The sequence below is a fragment of the Actinia tenebrosa genome, unplaced genomic scaffold (assembly GCF_029948245.1).
Source record: "Actinia tenebrosa isolate PJP-AT-01 unplaced genomic scaffold, QUT_ActTen_1.0 PGA_scaffold15__27_contigs__length_11533743, whole genome shotgun sequence".
Lineage (NCBI taxonomy): Eukaryota > Metazoa > Cnidaria > Anthozoa > Actiniaria > Actiniidae > Actinia > Actinia tenebrosa.
Window position 1 is genome coordinate 6,187,710 of NW_028292575.1, and position 23,587 is coordinate 6,211,296.

The 23,587-nt window shown below is 37.1% G+C and overlaps 1 protein-coding gene across 1 annotated transcript; it reads right to left on the minus strand.

The window, feature by feature from the left end:
* Positions 1-515: 515 nt before the first annotated feature.
* On the minus strand, positions 516-23,280 carry LOC116308372 (patched domain-containing protein 3). The gene is made up of 23 exons (XM_031718778.2): positions 22,938-23,280; positions 21,277-21,523; positions 19,712-19,785; positions 19,474-19,593; positions 18,693-18,819; positions 14,698-14,795; positions 13,862-13,982; positions 12,968-13,091; positions 12,102-12,214; positions 10,240-10,302; positions 9,429-9,471; positions 9,181-9,247; positions 8,679-8,820; positions 7,876-8,013; positions 7,065-7,104; positions 6,107-6,259; positions 5,682-5,806; positions 5,100-5,255; positions 4,515-4,640; positions 3,892-4,036; positions 3,405-3,526; positions 2,989-3,268; positions 516-1,083 (listed from the first exon to the last, which is right to left on the minus strand). The coding sequence occupies exons 1-23, from the start codon at positions 23,042-23,044 to the stop codon at positions 1,049-1,051; spliced, it is 2,766 nt and encodes a 921-aa protein (XP_031574638.2). The 5' UTR covers positions 23,045-23,280; the 3' UTR covers positions 516-1,048.
* Positions 23,281-23,587: the final 307 nt, after the last annotated feature.

The window sequence follows — 23,587 nt, forward strand, 5'->3', positions numbered from 1 at the left end:
GAGCCCAATTCCACGTTTTCAAATAGGTATGGAGCCTGGTTAGATTTTTCATAATGCGCTTTTTATCCTATCCTTTTTATCAGTTTTTTATCAATTTTTTTATTTTTATTTATTTCTTTTTATTTATTTATTCGTCAACTGGTCTCTCTTTGATAAATCCCATAATAATTTCATTTTTATTTAAGTGGTTTGGCATCGGTAAAGGTATGGTTAGTCATTGCATTTCTTGCAGTAGAGGAGCCCCCCCCACCCCAAATGCACATAAAAGACTTTTGCAGACCTCTATAATTTCTGTTATTTGGGCTGTTTGTGGTACATGAATGATGTTTTCACGATACCACACCTTATGGACAAGGATGGCACATCTCAGGGAGAAGGATGGCACATCTCAGGGAGAAGGATGGCACAAAAAGGATTGCTACATCCAAGAGAAAAGATATCGCAAACTTCAGGGAGAAAGATTGCCAAACCTTCATTAAGAGTAAGGAACTAACAAAGGTGCAGAAGAAGGTAACTCGCTTTCAAGCTCTTTTTATTGATGTGAATTTTAATTTCGTCATAAACTCTTATAAATGAAAATTTGATGACTAATAAATATGTGCATTGTATCGCAATTATAAATATTTAAAAAATTCAAGCATACATTCAATCCATTGCTATGCAGTAGTTTGATTATGACCATGTCATAGGACAGGAACGAAATTTTTTTTTTTCTGCTGAAGACAAAAGATTTTTCCAAAGGCAAAATAAAATCATGTTTTGCCCCACATCGTATCGTGGGTAGGTCTACCAACAAACACCTCTATACATTACAACATAGGAAGCTCAAGCCTGGAGTTTCCGCACTCTCGTAACAATAAGAAAATTTCTAGAAAATCTAATAAATAAAATAAATAAATAAGAAACGATTGAGTTTTCTGTGTCTCTGGTCCTAAAGAAAACTTTTTTTTAAGTGTGAGTGTACGAATTAAAATGATATACCCTTTCCATATCATTAAGTGAATGTGTGTCACGCATTATTCTTGATTAAGTGTCACGCCTTCTGCCCTTAAGATGCTTTCAGAATGTCCTCAACTGCAACATCTGGTTTAAACAATAACAGAAATAAATCGAGATATTAGATCAATAAATCAAAGCGCGGGCGATCAATCTTTAACCAATCAAAATGCTCAGAGACTGCACTGTCACGATCACTGCACTTCCCTGGTGTTTCGTGCTAAACTCCTACTTTCGCGGGGAAAGTGAAGGAAGCACAAAATGGCTTTGGTCGCGCTTTGGTTATTCAAGTATTACGCAGATTTGCAGATTCAGAAAAGAGTTTCGAGGAGAAACCTTAACGCTAGTTTTATTATATCACGGGCGGATCCAGGAATTTGTCCAGGGAGGGGTGCAGCACACAGTTAACCCAGGGAGGGGTGCACCCCTTAGAAACAAAGGGAAAAAACATAATTATGTATTGGTTAAATATTTGAAGCAGGGGACAAAGTCGAACCAGGAAGGGGTGCGCACCCTCTGCACCCCTCCCCTGGATCCGCCACTGCATATATTTTATATCTTGCTATATTTTTCTTAGGTAAATCATAGTTAATAAACATTAGACTATTAACTACGATTAGAAGGAGATATTATTACTTGGGCGGTTAATAACGAAGGATTAAACAAGAGACGGAAGGAGTTTAAAACTTTTATTCATACAGTTGTTAGATTAAATAATCAGAACATCCTTTTAGACATTTTTAATTGGCAAGCCGTAAGTTAACGTTATTTAAAATTAACTGTTTATTGTTACAGGTTTTCCAAATTTAACATGGATCATTATAGTTTAACAGTATTAGTTATTGAATTTTTGGCAAATTAAAAAGAAAATTCATTTCTAACCAGGAAGCAAAAAGCTTTTAATCATAAAATGGAACGAATAATTTATCAAATGGCAACTCGCCCGTATTTATGGATTTCAACAAGTCAATTTTATGAGTTTAGTAAACAATTTACATTTTATCGTGATTATGTTTTAAATAAAGATTAATTGGTTTAAGAGCCAACCACGCCCTATTTCTATTGTCTGATGTAGTATTTCAATTTCGATGGAAAACCTGTCCCGGATCTTGAGTTTTCTCCCCCGGTCTCAATGTTGAATTTAAAACCCGGGACAGGTTTTCCATCGAAATTGAAATACTACATCAGACAATAGAAATAGGGCGTGGTTGGTTTAATTATATTTCACTTTGCAGCAACCTGTGACACGTCAGTGAAAAAAGTCTGCAAATGCTCTAAATCCGTGTGCAAATTAGTCAAAACATATTGGGCATGCAGGGAATATTGAAGAAATAGAAAACGCGCGCGCGTGCTGTGTGCATTTATAAAGCACGCGGGGGTTGGCAGAACACGAGAGAAGTGTTAGGAAAAGAACGACGCGTAACAGAGAGCTTCTGGACACTTCTCGAGTGTTCTGCCAATCCCCAAGTGCGTTATAATTTCACACAGCACAGTAAGCAAGTCTTTTATTTCTTTTATAAAATACAAAATACAATAACCGTTATTTTAGATAGGAATGACGCAACTGAAAGTGCGCGCGCGTGCTATGTGCTCTCATAAAGCACGCGCTCACAACCAATCAGAACGCGAGATTTATAGCAGTTATTTTATAAATAACTATACCGAGCCATGTTAGACGACAGAATTATTTAAATTTTTCACAAGTTGTAATTTAATTCTTCGTTTTCATATCGAGTCACCGCGACGTCACCGCGGCCATGTTGGTTGTATTTAAACAAAAGTTTATTCAATAGCTTCCATTGACTATACCACCAACATGGCTGCCATGTCTTCGTTTACTGACTGTCTTAGGAATGACTGCAAAGAATAATATTCTCTCGCTATAAGATTTTAAAATTTGTCTGTCCTCCAAGATGGCTGCTATCACGTGATTGTGCAAAATGTCTACAAAATGCTACATCAGATTAACTAATCAAGTTCTATTCATGTTACCTTGGTAGTCAGGGGGAGGTATGTAATGCTCTCCTTGTCCGTTAGCAGTTTTATTCACGCTTCTTTGCCCAGCACTTTTGGGTTTGTCATTCATTTCAAACCCACGGTTATCCTCGGCCGAGTTAATGGGGTGGACTGGGGACTGGGATGTAGAGATCCGCTTTTCGTGTAGTTCGTGATGACGCGCTGAATCATAAGGAGCTGGACCAATGGCTGAGAGGATGACGGGAAGGAAGCACAGACCATGAAACATGCCATAGAGAACTACTCCAAAGAACACCTTGGAGAAGAAAAAAATCATTTTGGATGTCAAGTGACTATGAATATAAAGATCACGTGACTGTGGTAGAACAGCAAAGATCCAATCGATCATGACTTGGAGAGAAGAAAGCACCATAATTTTTTTTCTTCGTTACCTTGAAAAACGACTTGAAGACATACGAATTCGAGACGGCTAGTAGTATGAACGCAAGGAAGGTACTGAAACCACCATTCCAAACAGCAGGACCCATGTCACGTAGTGTGATGAAGGCTCGTTCTGTTGGTGGAAATTGATGGTTTTGCTTAAGCTTTAATTATTGTTCTAAGTATTTTTTGATTTTAAAGAGCTATATTGAAAAACAATGACTTTGTCTGTAACTCAATAAAGAGTTATTAGTATCATTGTTGTTTTTGCTGGTGATAGTGGTGACGGCAGTGAAGGTAGTAGGATGCGGAGGTGGTACTCGGTCGTTGTAGTGTTGGTGGGGGTGTTAGTGGTGGTAGGGGTACTATGCTTGTGGTTGTGGTTAATTTGTTGTGATTGTGGTAGCGATTAGCAAAACATGATCACTCATTTTTCTTTTATTTCTGAGGCGTGTTAGCTACTGAGAAAAGTTGGTCCAGGCATAATGGACTACTAACCTTGTCTTGTGCCAGCAGTGACCATGAAGGTATGCCCGATATGGGACGCATAATCGACTGCTAGGCCAACAGCTAAGACCATCAGCACGGTAGTTACTGTATCGATGGTAAGTCCCCAGAAGTGCATCAGTCCACATAAATTGACCTATGATGAAAGCAAAACCTATAAGTTTCGGGACGTTTGATTTTTATGAAATTTCAAATGCTCGCATTTCATAGAAGCTAATAAGTTTTGGCGTGAAAATTTACAGAAGTAAATTCATCTTTTCGTCGCTAGCCGTCACATGGAATAAATTGAGTTGGATTGTGTTACGGTCACCAAGAAGTTCGGACATTGTTCTCGGATTTCGGTACGAATGTACTGACTTTAAATGAACTATTTACTTGGTTTGTTTAGTTAGTTCTCTAAATACAAGTAAAATTAAGTAAAAGCTTTTCTTAATTGCTGTTAAGAGAGCTAACTAAAGAAATCTACCTATATTTTCTCTTTAAAGTCAGTGAATTTGTATGAGAATCTGAGAACGATGTCCGAACTTTTTGGTGACCGTAACACAATCCAACACGATTTATACCACGTGACGGCTAGCGCCGAAAAGGTGAATTGAGAAAAATGATCGACTTACCAGAGTTAAGGCAACACAGATAAGCACCATCAGGGACGTCCACAAGTTGGCGATGACTACTACAGTAACGATGAGCACTGCGAGCAAGGCCAGGGCAACGTTACGGATCAGTTCCTCCATAATGATCTTCAGCAAAGAAAATCAAAAATATTTTTTATAATCTTCATTACGATTACAATATAATAGTATCTAAAATAAGAACAATTTTGTATACGTGGAGAAAACGAACGCTTATTTTCTCACTCAAACTCTTCAAAATTCTTAAGGCCGGTTTAGACGGTACGATTTTCGCCTACAACTATCGTATACAACACGCTCGCGTCTGTCGTAGGCGAGTTGTAGGCTTGATTTACACGCTACGACTCGAGTTGTAGGATGGCGCGAGCGTGTTGTATACAATAGTTGTAGGCGAAAATCGTACCGTCTAAACCGGCCTTTAGAAAACGTGCTGAAGTGCACGCATGCGCAAGCGTTTTTCCGGGGTTATCAAACACATACATACGTTCGCACTGTGACCACATCGCCAACTGGTTTTAAACACAGTTCCTGCCTTATCAGCACACATTTAGTATTGTTTATAATCACCTTGTTAGTTTCCCAGCTAATATAGCGCTGGCCATAGTTGAAAACCAACATCTCGTCTGAGTAGATTTTCTTGATTTTGTCCCTCAACTGTTCCATGGCTTTTACTTCGGTCTGAGTTGAATCCATGTCTTTGTGCTTGAAGTTTATGCGCGCATTCTGTAGCATTAATTCAAAACGTTTGGACATCATAAGCGTTTATGAAAAGACGCATCTTACCTTGGGCGTAATGTTTTTCCATTTCAGACCACGTGTCATTCTTTTGAATAAGATTCTTTGTTTGAGTTGTACAAATATTCATGTGTCTTCTCATGCACATACAACCGTCAAACAAAGAAATAATACTCTAGGGAATGACACGTGGTCTGAAATGGGAAAACATTGCGCCTGAGGTTAAGAGGTTTAATCGTGTGTAGACGAATACTTTCTAATTCTTTCTAGCTGACTTCGATTAGCCCAGAGTTTGCATCAAGGTTGGATCTGTGAGTTAGACATGCCCTGACTTAGATCACGATCATCTCAGAAAGTGAGTATTTCATTGTTAAATGAAAATAAGGTTTGTACTCTTGTATTGATGTCACCTACCGATATTCTCTTTCCATTGGTTGTGTTCATGAACACCACATTAGTCAAGAAGGTTTTTCCCTGGCCGTTCAGATACTCAAACAACCACGAATAAAACAGCGTCTCGTTCGTTATATGGTTGTCCGCTGAATATGAACAAAAAAATCATTTAAAGAATAAGTTATAAATTATCAAATCAATCAAGGGTGAGGTAGACTCTCAACTCTCGGATCTCGTTACTCACTTACTACAGTGAGTAACACAAGTCCAGGCTTCTGCTCCAGGTTTTCTTGTCCCCCCCCCCCCCCCCCCCGAAAAACATAACCAGCTAAATACTATTTCGTTGCGTGAAAGAGCTGTCCATAAGCAAAGAGAAATAGAGGAGAAGGACCACAGCGAAGAGCGCCATAACATTAATCCAATCTTTCTTCCGCCAAGGTTCTTACCATCAAAAGCTGCGGCTGGTTTGTTGTTAATAGCCCAGGCGATGTACTCATCATACCAACTGACCATAGAAGTACCCACAACATACTCATCTGCAGCAACTACTAGGTGCACATTGTGAAGCTTGCCCTGATCTTTGAAGTAATCGAGTTTCCCTAAGAGAAAATTGTAAGAATTTAGTATAACAACGACAAAAATATACAGCTATTTCAAAAAAAGTTGAATACTGAATACTGCATACTGAATTCCAAGACCGAAGTGCATTGTGGGTCATAGTGACACTGTCTAGAGTAGGATTAATAATAATCATTTATTCTATTTTCAGTGTATTCCATCTGAAACAATATACTAACTACATGTAGAGAATTAATTGCTGTTTATTTACTTTTTATTTCAAATTAACAAGACCCACAATGCACTTTGGTCTTGGATGCACTATTCAGTATGCAGTATTCAATATTCAACCTTTTTTGAAATAGCTGTATATAAATGGAACAGAAAATGAAAGAGGCTGTGCGCTGCTCAAATCCATGTTAATTACTTTGTTGGATTTTTGAGCGTTACCACAGCTTTAAATCAATAGTTCTCTTTGTCATTTGATAAATACTACAGTTCCCGATCACCACAAAGTCATAGTACGCATTGAGCCGTCTCTTCAGTTTAACTCTCCATTTCCTGTAAACACTATTTTTTGATACTAGTTCTTCCAGAAACCTTTTTAAAGCTTCTTTTGATAGCCAAATAAACCCCATAATCTTGCGAAGTTTTTAAGATAACGAACTCGTAGAAGATTATGGTACAAAACCCAGGCGGGATATTCCTCGATTCAGTGGGCCAAACCACAACTTTTGCTGTACTGAGAATTCAAATTAATTGTCTTGTCCCCTCGTGCTCTGGGAGTTGCAACAAGGGTCTAGATCGAAATTCCAATACAGCCAGTCATATGTGCAATCAATGTACCTGTGTATATCGCAGCTGAGTCCCCGTCTACTGGGAAATACTGGCGGGAGAAGAAGAAAGAACGTAAGTATATATTGCCATATGCACTCGATTGCGAAGTCGTTGTTGGGTTCAAAATCATAGGATATAAAAGTTGAGACTGGTGCATGGGAAGTACGTGCTAGAATTACATGTATCCAGTGATACAACTCGTGGAATGTTCACAAAAGTTTGCCTGGTGAATGAATACAACAGAGGATAATTGCTGGTTTTCAATCAAAGAGAACGAAATAACAAAAGACACGACGGCCATGTTGGATGATATAGCAAAAGACGAATGAAGAATCTTTTGTTAGATCCATCCAACATGGCGGCTTTGAAAACTGTCAATACAACTCTACTACGCATGCGCATAACAAATTAACCGCTTTATTATTCTACTTGACGAGCGCATGCGCTGACAAAATGTCAATATGCTCTCTTACCCGACACTAGAGAAAAACGTTTGCGCATCCGTGCATTTCAGCACGTTTTCTAAGAATTTAGGAGAGTTTGAGTGTGAAAATAAATGTTTGTTTTCTCCGAGTATACAAAAAAGTTCGAGAGTATACTTTTGTCAGACCAAGATACTGTATTAACAAACACAATATGAAAGAATTAGTCTTAAGTTTCAAGCATGGACACTACGTTTTCGTATTTTGTGAAGTCCAATTTATCAGGCATGTTTGAAAGCCAAATTAACATATTTTTGTACAATAGCATGAAGACGTTTTGTCTAATTTGCATACGGATTTAGAGCATGCGCAGAAGTTTTTCACTCGTTTCCTCTTACCCTATTATTTGCAATGGTAAACTTGTAGGCCATAGAGTCTGGAGGGAAGAACCAGATCTGATCAAAGTACTGACGCAACATTAAAGTACCGTAGAGATTAAAGCCGAACAGCGTTCCTGTGATAACCATTACAACTATCTGAAAAAGGGAGGCAAAAATAAAATGTTTTACAATAATCCGCATAGACGAAAGAGCGAAAACGAGTTATGAAGTCAGTCTATAATCCGCCATTTTGCGCACAATGAAGATTTTGAGAGCGCTTCCCGTATGATTAGGAAGCAAACGTGTAACATTAAAAACATTCTATATTTATCGTGCGATCTTCAAATCACAGCAATTGGTTTCGGTTATGGTAACGCATACGGCAAAAAGCTAACATGCTACTTTGCTTTTTACTCATACGAAACAAGAGCGTACCATGATTCTCAAATGGCTTACTACATCCAATCATTATGATTGGACCGTGTGTGTTGACCATGTCGTGATTGGTTAAGAAAGGAGGGCACTAAAGAGATGGGCACTCATACGTACGAAGGAGATCTTTGCTCGAATGTTCTTGTAACTAAATCATTTGTTTTATTTCTAACCAGGCTACTGGCAGTCTTACATACGAAAAGAATGACTAGAGGTTTTTTGAGTAAGATTTTTCGGACGATATCCATTGTCCATCATCAGTTTAATGACTCACTATAAGTGTATTACAGTTAATACTATAAAGCCTTTGGTACTAATACGTATTACAATGAAGTACTGCAAACCCTAGGGACTAATATACATACATAGGCATTATATACCAGTCTTACCTTTCCTGGAAGAGAAAGAACAACTTTGGCATAGAATCGAGCAAAGAAATCTTTCAGTCTGTCTTTACTACCGCATTCTGATTCGGTGTAGTCTGATGAGAGTTTGATACAACAGCAGCAGCTATCGCGCATGCCCTCTTGTCTGGAATGAAATATAATAGGATGATTAATGACTGTCTGTCTAACTGTCTACATGACTGACTGTCTGTCTGTCTGTCTGTCTGTCTGTCAACCAGTTTCTTCATTAGATGACATCAGGTGTGTCGTGTGGATGGATTACTAAATGCAGGATGAATGAATGGGATAAGGAGAGATGGATCGGCGGGGATGGATAGATGGAAAAATGGGATGTGAGAATGGAATTTAAAACTGAGTTGGATAAATCGACGGACGCAGGACGGAGGGACGGAAGAACGGACGGACGGAATGAAGGATGGATAGATGGACAGTCGAAATGGGAGAGATGGGACTGAATGATAGGATTAGCGGTGCAATACATTACCTTTTAGCATCAAGGGCAAGACAAGCAGTGAAGAATGTAGACTGTATGGCAAAATCTGCAAGAATTCCTGAAATCATAGCAAAATTGACGAGTCAAATAAAAAGACGTAGAGATAAAATAAAAAAATAACGCATGACACTAAACCAAACCAAACTATGACCAAGTGCGCATGAGTGGCTTGACTGGGGCATGCGCAAGAGACATGTATGGGAAGTCATAGTTGTAAAATATAACATAGTGCTTCTTACCTATCCCAGCAAAAATGCAAAAAGACTTCAAAGCAGGAAGAACCTAAAACGGACAAAAAAAAAATGATAGTTTAGTCACATTGGTTTACCACTCTTTTTAGGCGCTGATCGAGAAAACAGTCTCAACAGGGAAATAGGGCAATACACTGCTGCCAATCAAAGAATATATAGATACCGACCAATTTATTTGATTGACGGAAGTGTATTGCCCAATTTCCCTGTCGCGACTGTTGTCTCGTTCAGCGTGTAGCAATGAAAAGAGTGGTAATATTGAGAAATTACTGCTGCGAAATCTATTTTTTAGCTAGGAAGTACGTATAAAAATTATTTATCATTCGTCACTAAGTGGAAAGAAATCAGAAGAAAATCAGTCGCTAACAGGCATAGAACCAAAGACCTTCCAGGTCAGTCCTGTTGGAGCAATTGCCCTACACAAAAGCGGTCATTTACTGGTTTCATTATGACATAGGCCTAAATATTTTTGAGTTTGCTTATGACTATAGTAATCCAGTTCCGCTCGAAAGCTGGATTTTCATTGCTCCCTAAGTAAAGTATCGCTTTTGTAAAGTTAGGTTTAGTGCTATTGTTTGGATGACCAATCTATTGTTTTTTAATCCAATCTCGTAACTCGTTCCGAACGGTACGGGCTGGCTCTATGACTAAAGCGTTGGACGCCAGATAAAACATCATCTTGCGCATGCTCGGAAGATTCCAAAATCAGCACAAGATTGCGCGGGTAACTGCTCATGTTCTGAAAAATAGCGCGAAACAAGAGAAACAAAAGTTTCTCTCCGTGCTGTATTTTACTCACCGTAGTTGCGCCAATCATGAACGCCAAGAAATCAGTCAAAGACGTAATAGTGATGGAACAACCCTGAAAATTTAAAAACATTATCACATTAATAAGACCTGTTTTATGATACCCGCAAAGAATTCATAGGCTAAATATTGAATTATTTTTTGTCATTTAGTAAAGATCACGGTATATAATATAATCATAAGACCCCTTTTATAAAATAAATACGTTCAACGGCCGTATGAACTCCTCATACTATAGACATTTCGAGCTGGAGGTTAAAAAAAAGCTTCGTTAAAAAAAATAGTGCAAACTATAGAGCAAATTTCGTATGACTTTGAAAATTTCAAACTTAGAAAGTGCCGTTCCGTGCCGTGTATGAACATTTCTATTGGATAAGCATTTATGATCTCGTGCGCTGATTGGATATAACCGGATGACGTTGTATTTCAAATAAAGTTATGTTGTTGTGTGTTTGCGCAAGGGAGCACGTTAAAATTTTGATTGTGTTGGTTTATCTTCGATTTTATCGCCAGTAATCTAAGATATAGCAGGCGTTCCTTGTAGTTCTTGTTTACCGCGCGCTACACTTCATGGCAGGCGTTCCTTGCTTTAGTCGGGCTAGCGAATTACTCCGAAAACCGACGAATATCTTGCGAGGAGCGGAGCGACGAGTAAAAAAGGAGGGGAGTGAAACTGTAAACCACGTGACCCTTTTCAGCCAATCAAACAATCCAAAATGAAAATATTTTTTGCTCTATGCTGGTAGCAGTATCTATAGAAACGGATTACGCGACAAATTCAAAAAAATGACGTGTAACGTCAAACAGATGAAAACAAACAAAATGGCGTCCTTGAGCGAAGAGCAAAACAAAGTTTTTAATATCGTAGAAAAAGGTTTTAGTGTGTTTATTAGTGGAATAGCTGGAAGCGGAAAATTATCTTTAATTAGATATATTTTAAAGGAGTTGAGAAAGGGCGCAAGCGGTGTTTTTATCACCGTATCAAAAATATATATGAGGATCGACAATACATTCATTCGCCGGCGTCGGAACAGGAAAAAATCGGCTCACGAACTGGTGAACATAATCAAGAATAATCCTACTGTTGAAAAGTTTGCCTGATCACATGGCTTTATCCCTTTTTTGTTACACTCGGTCTTGTAAACTAAATATGCCTCCGTAGTTTTGATAGCTTCCCCATTAGATACGGAAAATAAACTAGTGATTATTCTGTAGTAAAATTCAAATTTCAAATTAACGATTTCAAAAACATTCAAACGAGTGACTCGACAGTCATCATGAACATAAACTCATACGCTCATGTTATGTAAATTCATAAATTCAGCTTACTTCAAGTTTCGACAAGGGAGCACGTTAAAATATTGATTGTGTAATCCAGCCATCAATGTGCATAGCAACCGTCTGTGTGCATAGCAATCTGCTACGAGCATAGGACGATAAAATTTCCACTGTTTCACTCCCCTCCTATTACACTCGTCATTCCCTTCCTTACACGATCGTAAGCCATTCGGATCGGCCGAAACCAAAACACTACGAGGAACGCCTGTCACAAGATGGATTGCGCGCGCTAGATAGATCAACCAAGAACAACGACTTTCCTTACACAAACAAAATTTTAATGTGCTCCCTTGGTTTGCGTTTTCAAATTTCCATTTAGAAAAATAAAAATGTTACCACAAATCTTCTGGTATCACAAAAAGATTATAAGCCCCTCCGAATATAGGCCCCATCCAAATATAAGCCCCCCCCCCCCCCCCCCCAAATAAAAAGTCCCTTTGAAAAATAATATTGGCCCCTATATATTCGGAATTTTACGGTGTGTATGTATTCAAGTCTAGTTTAAAAGGTACGTACAGCGTGTTTCAATGCCTGACCAACGCGTTCTTCGATAGCCAGATTCTTGTGTTTATCGAGAGAGAGATTACTCCATGCCTGGACTATGACAAACATATCATCTACACCAATACCTGACAAACATTGAAAACAGAAGTAAAAATTAAGAAAGTTTAACACGCACTGAATTATTCGTTTGCACGTTACGTCATCGCGGCCATGTTGGTACCATGTAACAAAAGATTTCTCATTAGCATCCATTGTTAACGGTACCACAATGGCCGCCACGTTTTTGTCTTTTAACTCTCTTGGGAATGCTTGCAACCCATCAATTGCAACAACCCACCCTAATTTTGTTATACTTATCAATGCTCAAAACATGCGGGTATAATGTTCCCCTGTGAATACTTTTTGTTAGAGTTAGCATCAATGCACCAAAACGAATTATTCATGGTATTCATGCTCGTAAGCATCACAGGCACCTTTTGGTGCTATTTTTAGAATGATATTTGCTATTTTTTGTTTTTCTGCACGCGCATACTGCGCGAGTTCTTTGCTGTTTTCTCATCACGTTATTTAAAAAGACAAGAAAGCATGAACAAGCAGCGTAGAGCGTGCGCAGTTTGCGCATGCAGAAAAATCAAACGATCAAAAGAATGATTCTAACAATAGCATCAAAGATTCTAAAAATAGCATCAAAGAGTGCTCATGATGGGGCGCGGGGATTTCTTCTCTTATTTCATATTCTCTTGACCAAAAGTAGTGGGCATAATGACTTAAATTCTTCTTCAAATGTTGCAATAGATTACATCAAAGGTGGCCACGGTATCAGTTAAAAGGTATATTGCGTCTGAATGCGCATCGCTGCTTATTCAATTCCTACTTACCAAGCAGTAAAAAGGGTAGAGTTGAGTGGACAGGTCCATACATCTCCCCAAAAGCACTAGATAAACCAAATGATACACCTATCGCCATGCCCACGCCCACTACACCTAATATAGCCAGCCAGATCTGGTAACAATGAAATAAGTTGTATTAGTTAGTTGAGATAGTCACACATATGATAAACCAAATGATACACCTATGGCCATACCCACACCCACTACACCTAATATAGCCAGCCAGATCTGGTAACAATGAAATAAGGTGTATTAGTTAGTTGAGATACAGGAGGTACAGGGCAAGATGTTGAATAAATAGCAGGCAGCTCTACTTGGGATTCCTTGGTTAGAATTGGGATTCCTGTGGCTATGATCGAGGGGGCGTGAGAGCCACTCACACAAACACCATATTAGCCATTCCAAGGTTGAGGGGAGAACTGGGTCGAGTTGGCCATGGCAGTGCATTTTGGGACTTCTTAGGGAACAAAATAACTGGTATACCTTAATTTAAATTTACGCCACCTATATTACTTACACTATAGTAATCGTTCCTTTATAGTTTTTGTTCCTATATGTATATATTTTATTTTTCTTTCGTCCACATAACTATATATTTGTAATATAATTACGACATAGACCCCCTCGATGAGCGTTACGCTCTTGGGCTTAATGTAACGACAAAATATGTTTAAGTAAAAACAAAATAGACGCCATCTTGGAAATATGTCCACTGAATGCCCCAAAATGCACTGCGACACCAACTCGAACCGATTTTTTCATCCATCTTGGAGTGACTAGCATGGTGTTTGTGTGAATGGCATGGGATTCCAGCATTATACCATCTACATGTATGATCGATAATCCTTTGACTAAATCTCTTTCCTTGGAGTCCTATCATACCTTGAGTCTTAGTCTTGTGAGGTTGCCAAGCATAAATGACACGTATATGATAATCAAGAGGTAGCCAGTTGATAAGAGTACCACGTCACCTTGAATGGCGCTTCCAGCCGCATCACGAAAACTATACCACAACAAATAAGACAATGAATTCCCTTGCCTACCCCGCAAAAGAATACGATAAGCTATTTTGGGGAAGGGAGGATTGATAGTGATGGTGAAGGGGATAAGGATAATGTTAATGTTGATGATGGTGATAGTTGTGGTGATGGTGATGATGATAATTGTGCTGTGAAGGTGTTGGTTGTAGCATGATAATGCACATGATGATAAGGTCTGATAATAACTAGCGGTCACTAGTTTCCTTCTTAAGTATTCACTTGGTCGTCATCACCATCATCATCATCATCATCATCAGCATCATCACCATCATCATCATCAGCATCATCACCACCACCATCATCATCATCACCACCATCATCATCATCATCAGCAGCATCATCATCATCACCATCATCATCATCAGCAACAGCAGCAGCATCATCACCACCATCATCATCATCATCAGCATCATCACCATCATCATCAGCATCATCACCATCATCAGCAGCAGCAGCAGCATCATCATCATCACCATCATCACCACCATCATCATCAGCAGCAGCATCATCACCATCGTCATCATAATCATAATCATCATCATCAGCATCATCACCATCATCACCACCATCATCATCATCATCATCATCATCATCATCATCATGGTGACAATGAAAATAATAATATCATAATGATGCTGGTGATATCAAACCAACATAGCCAGCTCATCTACGTCTCACCTGTATTGTGTGAAATAGTAGGCTGTAGCACTGGATGACGGCCAGTCATCGAGAATTTTACCAACTTCTTTTTCCCAATTCGAGGTGGCTTCCTCACCCTGAATAAAACGGTAAAACCAAGACAAGACAAACCGTTGTCAACTTATAAAAACATGAAATGTGGGCTTGTTGGACTTACTATATATTTATATATGATTATCATATTATTATTACAGAGCTTTTAAGTTGTGACGCATTTCAATGTCCAAATGTTCGCAAACACCTCCACCAGAAACAATTAGAACTTTGGACAACAAATCTTTTTCTTGTCTATTATTTAAATATGAATATGATACATTTGAAGCTTGGGAAACAACATGCAACATGCAACATACAACATGCAACATGCAACATACAACATGCAACATGCAACATACAACATGCAGCATACAACATGCAACATGCAACATACAACATACGACATGCAACATGCAGCATACAACATGCAACATGCAGCATGCAACATACAACATACGACATGCAACATGCAGCATGCAAAATGCAACACATGCAACATGCAACATGCATCATAGATGTATATACAAGTTGACTCATTTGCATAAAAAACCCAAGATCACCGCTTCTCAAACAATTGAAAATGTTTTTCGGCCTTTAGGCCCTGGCTAAACGAGGAAACATGCTTCCAGAACTATGTTTTCTTAAATGTTTCCAAACGTGGCACGTGGCAAAACTGTCAGGAAACATTGGGAAACATGTTTACTCAATATCGGTTAGCGCATGCGCACTTTCAAGATAGAGCTAGCGTTGCTAAGTAACGAACTTTTAGAATGTTGACTTTCGTGGCTAAACGGGAAACATTGGGAAACATTGTTTCCATGCGTCTTGGAAGCATGAAATGTTTTGCGTCTTGGAAGCAAAATTTGTTGCACGTAGCAATGTTTCGCATGTGGCTAAACTTGGAATCATCGGGGAACATGCGCGCGGGAAACATGTTTCCTCGTTTAGCCAGGGCCTTACAAACCTTTGAATTGGTTTTGCATTGGAATTATTTAATTATTAATTTATCAAGTGGAGCAAATTTCTCATTTCGTTTCTAAATCTTGGAAGTATCCGCCCACACACACATTTCCCGATTTGAGGCTGGTTTAATTGCGCGGTACGAAAAAACCTCGATATTTCATATGCCATATCACTACGTTGGTCCTAAGTTTCGATTAACACGGACGTGTTGGTATATGTCGTGGCTAAGAATGGTAAATATTATTGAAATTCAATTAACCATCAGATATTAATGGTGCATTGACTAGCTCTAAGCCGGTAATAAATGATCTGTCGATTATTTTAGGAACAAAGTTATGAATTTGTCTAAAAATGAGCCGACATATGGCTCGTTGTCGAAATCTAGAATTTTGCTTCATAACACTAAGAAAGGTACGAAAGGCACACTATATTCAAATCTTTATCAATCCCTAAACTGCTTATTGAATACTTTTCGATTGAATATTTTTGCTTCATTTTTTCTTCCACCGAAGGAAATGAAAATGTCACGTCTGTTAAGATTAGCTAAAAGTTCTTGTCTTAATGAGTCCATTCGTAGAAAACTTATATTTCTCAAGAAGCTGCCAGAAGTTTTTGTTGTAGCCCAATTGTTTTGGCTACGAAGGAGACTAAATCGTTTCGTGCACGGATAGTAAATGAAAGCAGGAAGGAAAATGAAGGGTTATTAATTGTTCTTGTTTCAAGGCTTACTTTCGAGTGTTTTTGAAATGAAATTAATTGGACTTGGTTTTTCAGTTACTCCTTGCGTGGGACACATACGTCAGCCAACTTCAATTCTTTTTGTTTCGTTGAAAATACTTGATGATGACAATCTTTACTGAGGTAAGCTCTTTCACAAAAGCGATTTTTAAAGATGCCCTAACATAATAAAACTAAACAAATAAAGTATTAAATAAATATGAAAATAGGTTAAAAAGTTAAAAAAAGTTAGAAGTAATATAAAATAAGTATAGATAAATACATAAATATATAAATAATTAAAATAGTTATTATAGCTATGTAGATACATATCTAACAAATATATTGAAAACTCTATGTATATGCAATCTAATTAGAGTAATTTTCTAAATTCTTTTGAATTTCCCCAATACAAAAACACAAAACGTTAAAAGCCGGAAGATGGAAGCCATTTCCGTGTCTATATATTACTGCACGAAATACCATTAATTGACGTTGTTTTACAGTTATCCTCATTTACCACCAAACAACTATTTTCATCTACTTAGAGTGCAAACAATTAAGAGGAAATTATTTTCAATAACGGGCAATAATGGCAAAAAGCGCCAAAAACTAGACCTTCGTAGGAGTTTTGATCCCAATTTTCGTTTTGGGTTAACACTCAAAACCTTTTTTTAACAGTTAGAAACTGATATAATATGATAAAATACTTGTTTGGAGCGGTATTTTCAATTGTACAAAGATGTTTTGTTGCATTTGTATTAGAATATAGCTTTGTCAGGCTTTTTTATAGAAAATGTATGGGAAATAAGCAAATGAAGGCCTAAACCTCATTTTCGATTCAAATTTTTGCTTTGGGTTACAACACTTTGATTCCACTTTCATTGGTCATCTCCACTTCCAAACAAGTTAAACTTTCTGAATAACAAGATTTTAGCCTTTCTTCAAGAAAATAGTAGAACGCTTGAATACGAAAAGAATTCTCTCTTAATCCGTGAAATACTACTACTACTACTACTACTACTACTACTACTAATAATAATAATAATAATACTAATTACTAAATAGTACAAAATAGTGCTAGTTAAACAATAGAAAACAAAGGAATTTTCAGGAAATTGTGCTATTTAATATTACTAAAGCTTCACGGTTATGTTGTTGGCACTGTACTTGAGAGTTTCAGTAAAAGCTGCAGTTAAGGTATAAATCGCTACTCACTCGAGACCTGGTTTTAAGACCTTTGTGCTGTAGATTCATTGTGGCGGCATACATCATTTTCCTCTAGAGCTAGACCTCTGATATTTGAAGCAGTGTTTTCCCATTCTAAAACTGTTGAGAATACGTTTCCTTTTGCGCATTACCGAAAAATAAAGAAAACATTCTCCTTAGACTACAAGTAGTTAATGGTTTAAGACCTTTGTTCTGTACATTTATTCATCAGTGACATCTTTTCCTCAAGCTATTTTTTTGGGCGAAATACCAAATACGTTTCCGTTCAAGCATTACCGGAGAATGAAGAAAGAATTCTCAAAATACATGTAATGGCAAGTAGTTGCGTAAATGCAGAACGTTAAGGGCAAAGTAACAACTTTTCATTTTAAAAAATTTCCATCGTCTTAGGCCCCTGTCCACACTATGCCGGATAAATTTGAATCCGAATTTATATTTATTCGGTTAGGCCTACCGTCCACACTAGTCCGGGCGAATCTGTGGAAGGGGCCTTACTCACTTACTGTTAATTGAGCCTTTATCCATCGCGTTTCTTCTTTCCGTAAAACATTAAACACGTTTTCATCGTTTCCTTGCATTTCACTTTGCCTATCATTTGGAGATTTTTCCGATTTCTCTTTTTAATAATTTTATAGAATTTTTCACTGATTTCCCCTTTCCGGAAAACAAGATAATCGTCAAACAACGTACGAAAAGAAAGTAACTGGTCTAGTATAGCTAGTCTTGAAGAGAAAAAAAAAAGGAAAACCTTTATCTGTTCGTTATAACAGTGTGAATTAAAATGGCGCAAATTACACACTCCTTCTCTGCTCCTCTTGGTTTCAATGAAGTTCAAATCATTAAGGAAATCTTTTTGCTTTATTTTAGCGATTTTTATGGTCAGTTAGACAGCGCAAATTTGTTACAACTAAAAGCTCTATGATTTTTATTACAGCCGTTTACATGAACAATTGGACCGGAAAACATGGTGCAAATTCAAAGCTATCTACTTAGTATATAATTATATGACATTATGATTCATACTCTACCTCCTTATCTTTCTTCAGTCCATATGTAGATTTAATGGCTCCGGCAGCAGTTATCTTATCATCAACAGAAGAACGTGTAACTTCTCCCAAAAACTGCGTTATGACGATCTTTCGGCCAGTCACAGGGCTTGATGAAAGAAAATATGAGGAAAAAATGAAATGAATGGAAATGAATAAGATTCATGTCGATTTTTTTGATAAAATGCATGTTCCTCTATTAACCAACCTCAGAGCTTTTTCCTTTATAGTGCTTTTGGAATGGTGCCTTATCAGAATTGGGAGGGGGAGGGGGGGCACTTAATCAATTTTCCTGATCTTCGGAAACTCATATTATCTTTAATCTCAACATGTGAAAGAAAATGACAAAGGTCTGCCAAGCGAAAAGGACCACAACGTTGCTTGGGGATGGGGGCTCATTAGAGGGTGGGGGGTTATTCAGTTTTTGGCACCTCAGACTGGAGACTTATTATAAGGGGGTCTTATTAGAGGCTGAAGGCTTAATAGAGGAAACACTGCATTTCATTTTTGCCAGTTTCTTGGAAATTTAAAGCGTTTTCTATAACATGACCAAACCCTAAATTTTCTTTAAAGTTATACTTAAACTGTTTGGATCATAGTTGGCATAGCGGTAGTACACTTGCCGCAGTATCATTTCTGGGGTTTGTTTTTTGTTTCTGGGACTGGTATCAAATTTGAGTCAGAAAAGTCTGCTTGGCCTATCCCTTTATTTGAGGAATTTCTCTTAAAGAAAAGACTAATCTAAGACTAAGTCTAATCTTACCTTCTCAAGTTAGGTTCATTGATCTTCTGTAAGATATCATTTCTAGTAAGACTCTTGATGACTGTTGAATTGAATGACCATAGCTCCAGTATGTTGGAAACAGAACAAAATGGACCATTTCTTGAAAGGAAACATAAAAGTTAGTTATTGGATATAAATGTTCAGTTTTTGTTTGTTTCAATCCGTTAATATTTGAACTATATATAGGTAAATATCTTTTTCCAGTTTATGTACTCACTTGAAGCATAAGTTTTCAAACTCATTAGCAGTTCCATTGTTTATGTGTTTCAACTGTGTATCAATTTCTAAAGCCTGCAGATAAGTTGTAATAGAAGAAAAAGAGGAAATGTTAACAGACAGCAAATTAATACTAAAATTATACACAGGAGCATTAGAATATTGTAAAAAGGCTGTGGTATACACCTACTTGCAAGAACGTTGTCATACAAAAATAGAACATTAGTGATTTAGTGGGAAAGGAATTATATTAAAAAACGAAAGAAGATCACTGAAGCTGAACTTTTTCTTTTGTCTTTTAATGTATTCCTTTCTCATTAAATTACTAATGTTCTATTCTGACAACCTTCTTGCAATTAGTTGTAGACAGGAATTTAGGTTTAACATGTTCATAGTCATTGGTTCATAATAAAAACACTGTTGACAGGTGGCTGTAAATAATTTACCCTGACAGATGTAGATAGTTTTTAAATTAAATTCTACTATGACTGGGGTGAGACAGATCAGAGGAAGCTCATTAAATTACTTGTAGTTCACATCCCATATATTGATGGATTTAACTATTTCCAAGAGTGTTAAATGACAAAGACATGGCAGCTATGTTGGTGGCATTAGCAAATGATGCTTAATGAGTATTCTTTTGTTAAATATCTTCAACATGGTCACAATGACATTACTACCCTGGGTGCCAGAGGTGCCGTGCTTTTGAGGAATGACAGTGCCAGAAGTTCCTTGAGTAACAAGTCAATTCGCCCACGGACCAATTCGCCCACATATAAAATCATGGAACATGCTTTTGCCAACTCGCGAACGTTAAAATAAGCTTTAAGAAATATCTAACCGTATATTAAGACTACATTAAAGTAGTACGTGATTTACCAAACTTATTGCTTGTCACATAAGCTCTGAAGATTTCAAAATTCGAACTTTTTATACACCATAATTCACAAAACAACTTATAAACCGGTACCTGTAAACCAGTGATATGGTATGCCGCCTAGTTGGTTTTTTACAAAATATTGCATCTTGAATCGGTTGTTGTTGTTTTTTTACATAAATGGAAGTCCTGAAGTCTTGAGCTTAAGTGTCAAGTAATAAGTTTGGTAAATCACGTACTACTTTAATGTAGTCTTAATATACGGTTAGATATTTCTTAAAGTGATTTTAACCTTGGCGAGTTGGCAAACGCAAGCTTGATGATTTTATATGTGGGGGAATTGGCATGGGCGAATTGGTCCGTGGGCGAATTGACTGTAATTCAGTTCCTTGTTTTGGGGGAGCAAAGCAACATTAGTACATGTATTTGAGCTAGGAGTGAAGCAACTCTTTTTTTCGTTCTCTTGTCGCTCTCTCCTACGAAGGACAAGCCCCTCTGGTATACAGGGTATAATGTAACACGCAAGCAAAGGAAACATAACTTTAAAATAAAATAAAAACTATCATTAAGAAAAATAGAATATTCATCATCTTATTAGCTTAAAAGTAATTAATATATAAGTCAGGAGTATACCCCTGGCTCCTCCATAGGCTGTATGCAAAGAATTACCCATTGCATATGGATTATACCTGTTGAAATACATCTGGAGTAAGCACATCTGGAGCTGTTAACATCACAATAGAAAAAAGAGCTGAAGAAGGAAACTTCTCGTTAACCCAGTTTTGGTGTTTTTTGGCCAGTGAGTCCTGTGGAACCCATAGTCTATCACCTCTGTTTTCTTGCTCAAATTTTAGCATCCCAGCACCGCAAGCTGCGCTCAAGATCACAGCAATAATTATTGTCTTCCATGGATGTCTTCCAACTTTTACACCAAGCCTGACAAAAAAAAATTAAAACTTATTTTAGGTCAAACATGCAGGGGTAATGCTCATTCTCCCAAGCCAGAGGATCATGATTAGTATAAGAAATCGCACCACCTTGAATACAATTCGGAATTTATAGGTGCGAGGAATGTTTTAAATGTTTTTAAAATTGGTTGAGCCTTTAATTTAGGCATGTCCAATTTGAAACTTTCAAAACATCACAAGTACGATCTATAAATTCTGAATTATATGAGAAGATTGAGTGATTTTGTTTATGATACACTCAACAAAATTAAGTAATTTAATTGGGGCTCTACGGAGTACAATTTGGGATTTTATTGTACTCCTGTTGTCCAATCAGAATTGAGTAATTTTGTTGAGTGTATATGTATATAATAAAGGCACTTATCCAGGAGCAGATCAAGGTGGGAAGTTAATCCTGCACCTGACACCCCCAAGCCATCTGTTTGTTGTTTTTTCGATACATATATGTCAAGAACAAATTAAATAAGTCGGATCAGGATTATACATGACGTCATTATATTATCACTCCTTCATTTCCGAAACTAAACTTGTAAATTTGTTGTTCTGCTTCTGAATATTGACAAAGCACTTGAGTACTGAATATGAGAGGCTTTCATCAGTTCATCGAACGGAGGTAATTAATTGATGTCTTGGGGTGATATATACTCTGTTATATTATTAAAAAATATGAAGCACTTGAGTAAACGTAACAAATTTACTAAGGGCATGAAAATATATTACGTAATATAATAAATATTCAATAAAATTTTGATAGTATTAAATATTATAGTCTCTTTTCTCGCATAGAATTAAAGCTTTATAAAAGCATTCCCCAGAATGCGAATAAAATAAATTCAAAAGAGATTTTGAAGCGAATTAATCAACACATGTACAAGGCTAAAAGATATCGGGAATTTGCATATTCCTAATTGCACTTTGCATGATTTGAAAGAAATTTTAAACCGTTCTCAATTATTATCTTGCATAGCAACATAACAAATAACTTACATAACGCCAAATCAAGAAATCTGTTATTTTAAAACCTTGTATTTGTCCAAGGACAGTTTAAAACCTGTATCTTTTGATCTGTTTACACTTTTGGGGAACGAAAAAATTTGAGCGACGTCTTGAAACAAGCTTATATTATAAGTACGTCAAAAAATTAAGATGCGTGTCCCACAACAAAAAAAAAATATATATATATATATATATCATTAACAGGAAGATTCTACAGGCCTGAAACGTTAAATTTATATAAACTTATGAATGAAAGAAAAAGGAAGTTGGATATAAAAATTGAAAATAAAACGAAAAATCGACCTAGTACCTTTGGTTTGTTATGATGGCGTACACACAGAGTCGTTTCAATCGCTGCATAAAGATTATAGTTTTTTCAAACTTACCAATGGAAAAATCCCTCCAAAGAGTTCGTTATAAAGCTGCTTATCTTACTCAAACAGCTACACTTGCTGGACTTAGTCTCTGTTTCGTTTTCTTGGTTGCCACTCATGTTTTTGAGAACGAAATTTCTGTTGGATTTGAAATAAGCTCAAGCGAAAATTCTTTCCATGAAGATTTTACTTCCGTAGAAAGAACGCTACCAAATCAACTAAGAGCAATTTGATTGATCTTAATTCGATAGCTACGTAATGTTTTAAGAACTGTGTGCTCAAAAGTGAATGTCTGTTTTCGAGAAAATCTTAAATTTCTTATCTTTCTGTCAAAAGCTACCGGTCTCTTCTCCGGTCTGTATTATCCTACGTACTATGATTACGTAACGAGTGACGACAAATTTAAGAAATTTATCAGGGAGGGGTGGGATAGTCGAATGTATTTGACTTGCATCTCAGATAACAAAGAAAAAGCTTGTTTTTGTATGTAGGGATGGGCCAAATTATTCAAAAATATGAATTCACCCATGTTCCCTAGATTCGAACAAGATGGGCAACTGGAAGGAATATCCTCTTCCGCGGTCTATTTTTTACTTCACAAAACTGTTTTTCAGTCGTTGATTCTGTTGAAAAACATCCCCCTTCACATTGTGTACGTATTG

Excerpts from the sequence above, each read along its gene's own strand:
- LOC116308372 (XM_031718778.2), bottom strand. The coding sequence starts at position 23,044 with ATGAGTGGCAACCAAGAAAACGAAACAGAGACTAAGTCCAGCAAGTGT. Across the intron at positions 21,524-22,937 it reads TTGGAGGGATTTTTCCATTG|GCTTGGTGTAAAAGTTGGAA; the intron begins GTAAGTTTGAAA and ends TTTTTTTGTCAG. Across the intron at positions 19,786-21,276 it reads CTCCAGATGTATTTCAACAG|GCTTTAGAAATTGATACACA; the intron begins GTATAATCCATA and ends ACTTATCTGCAG.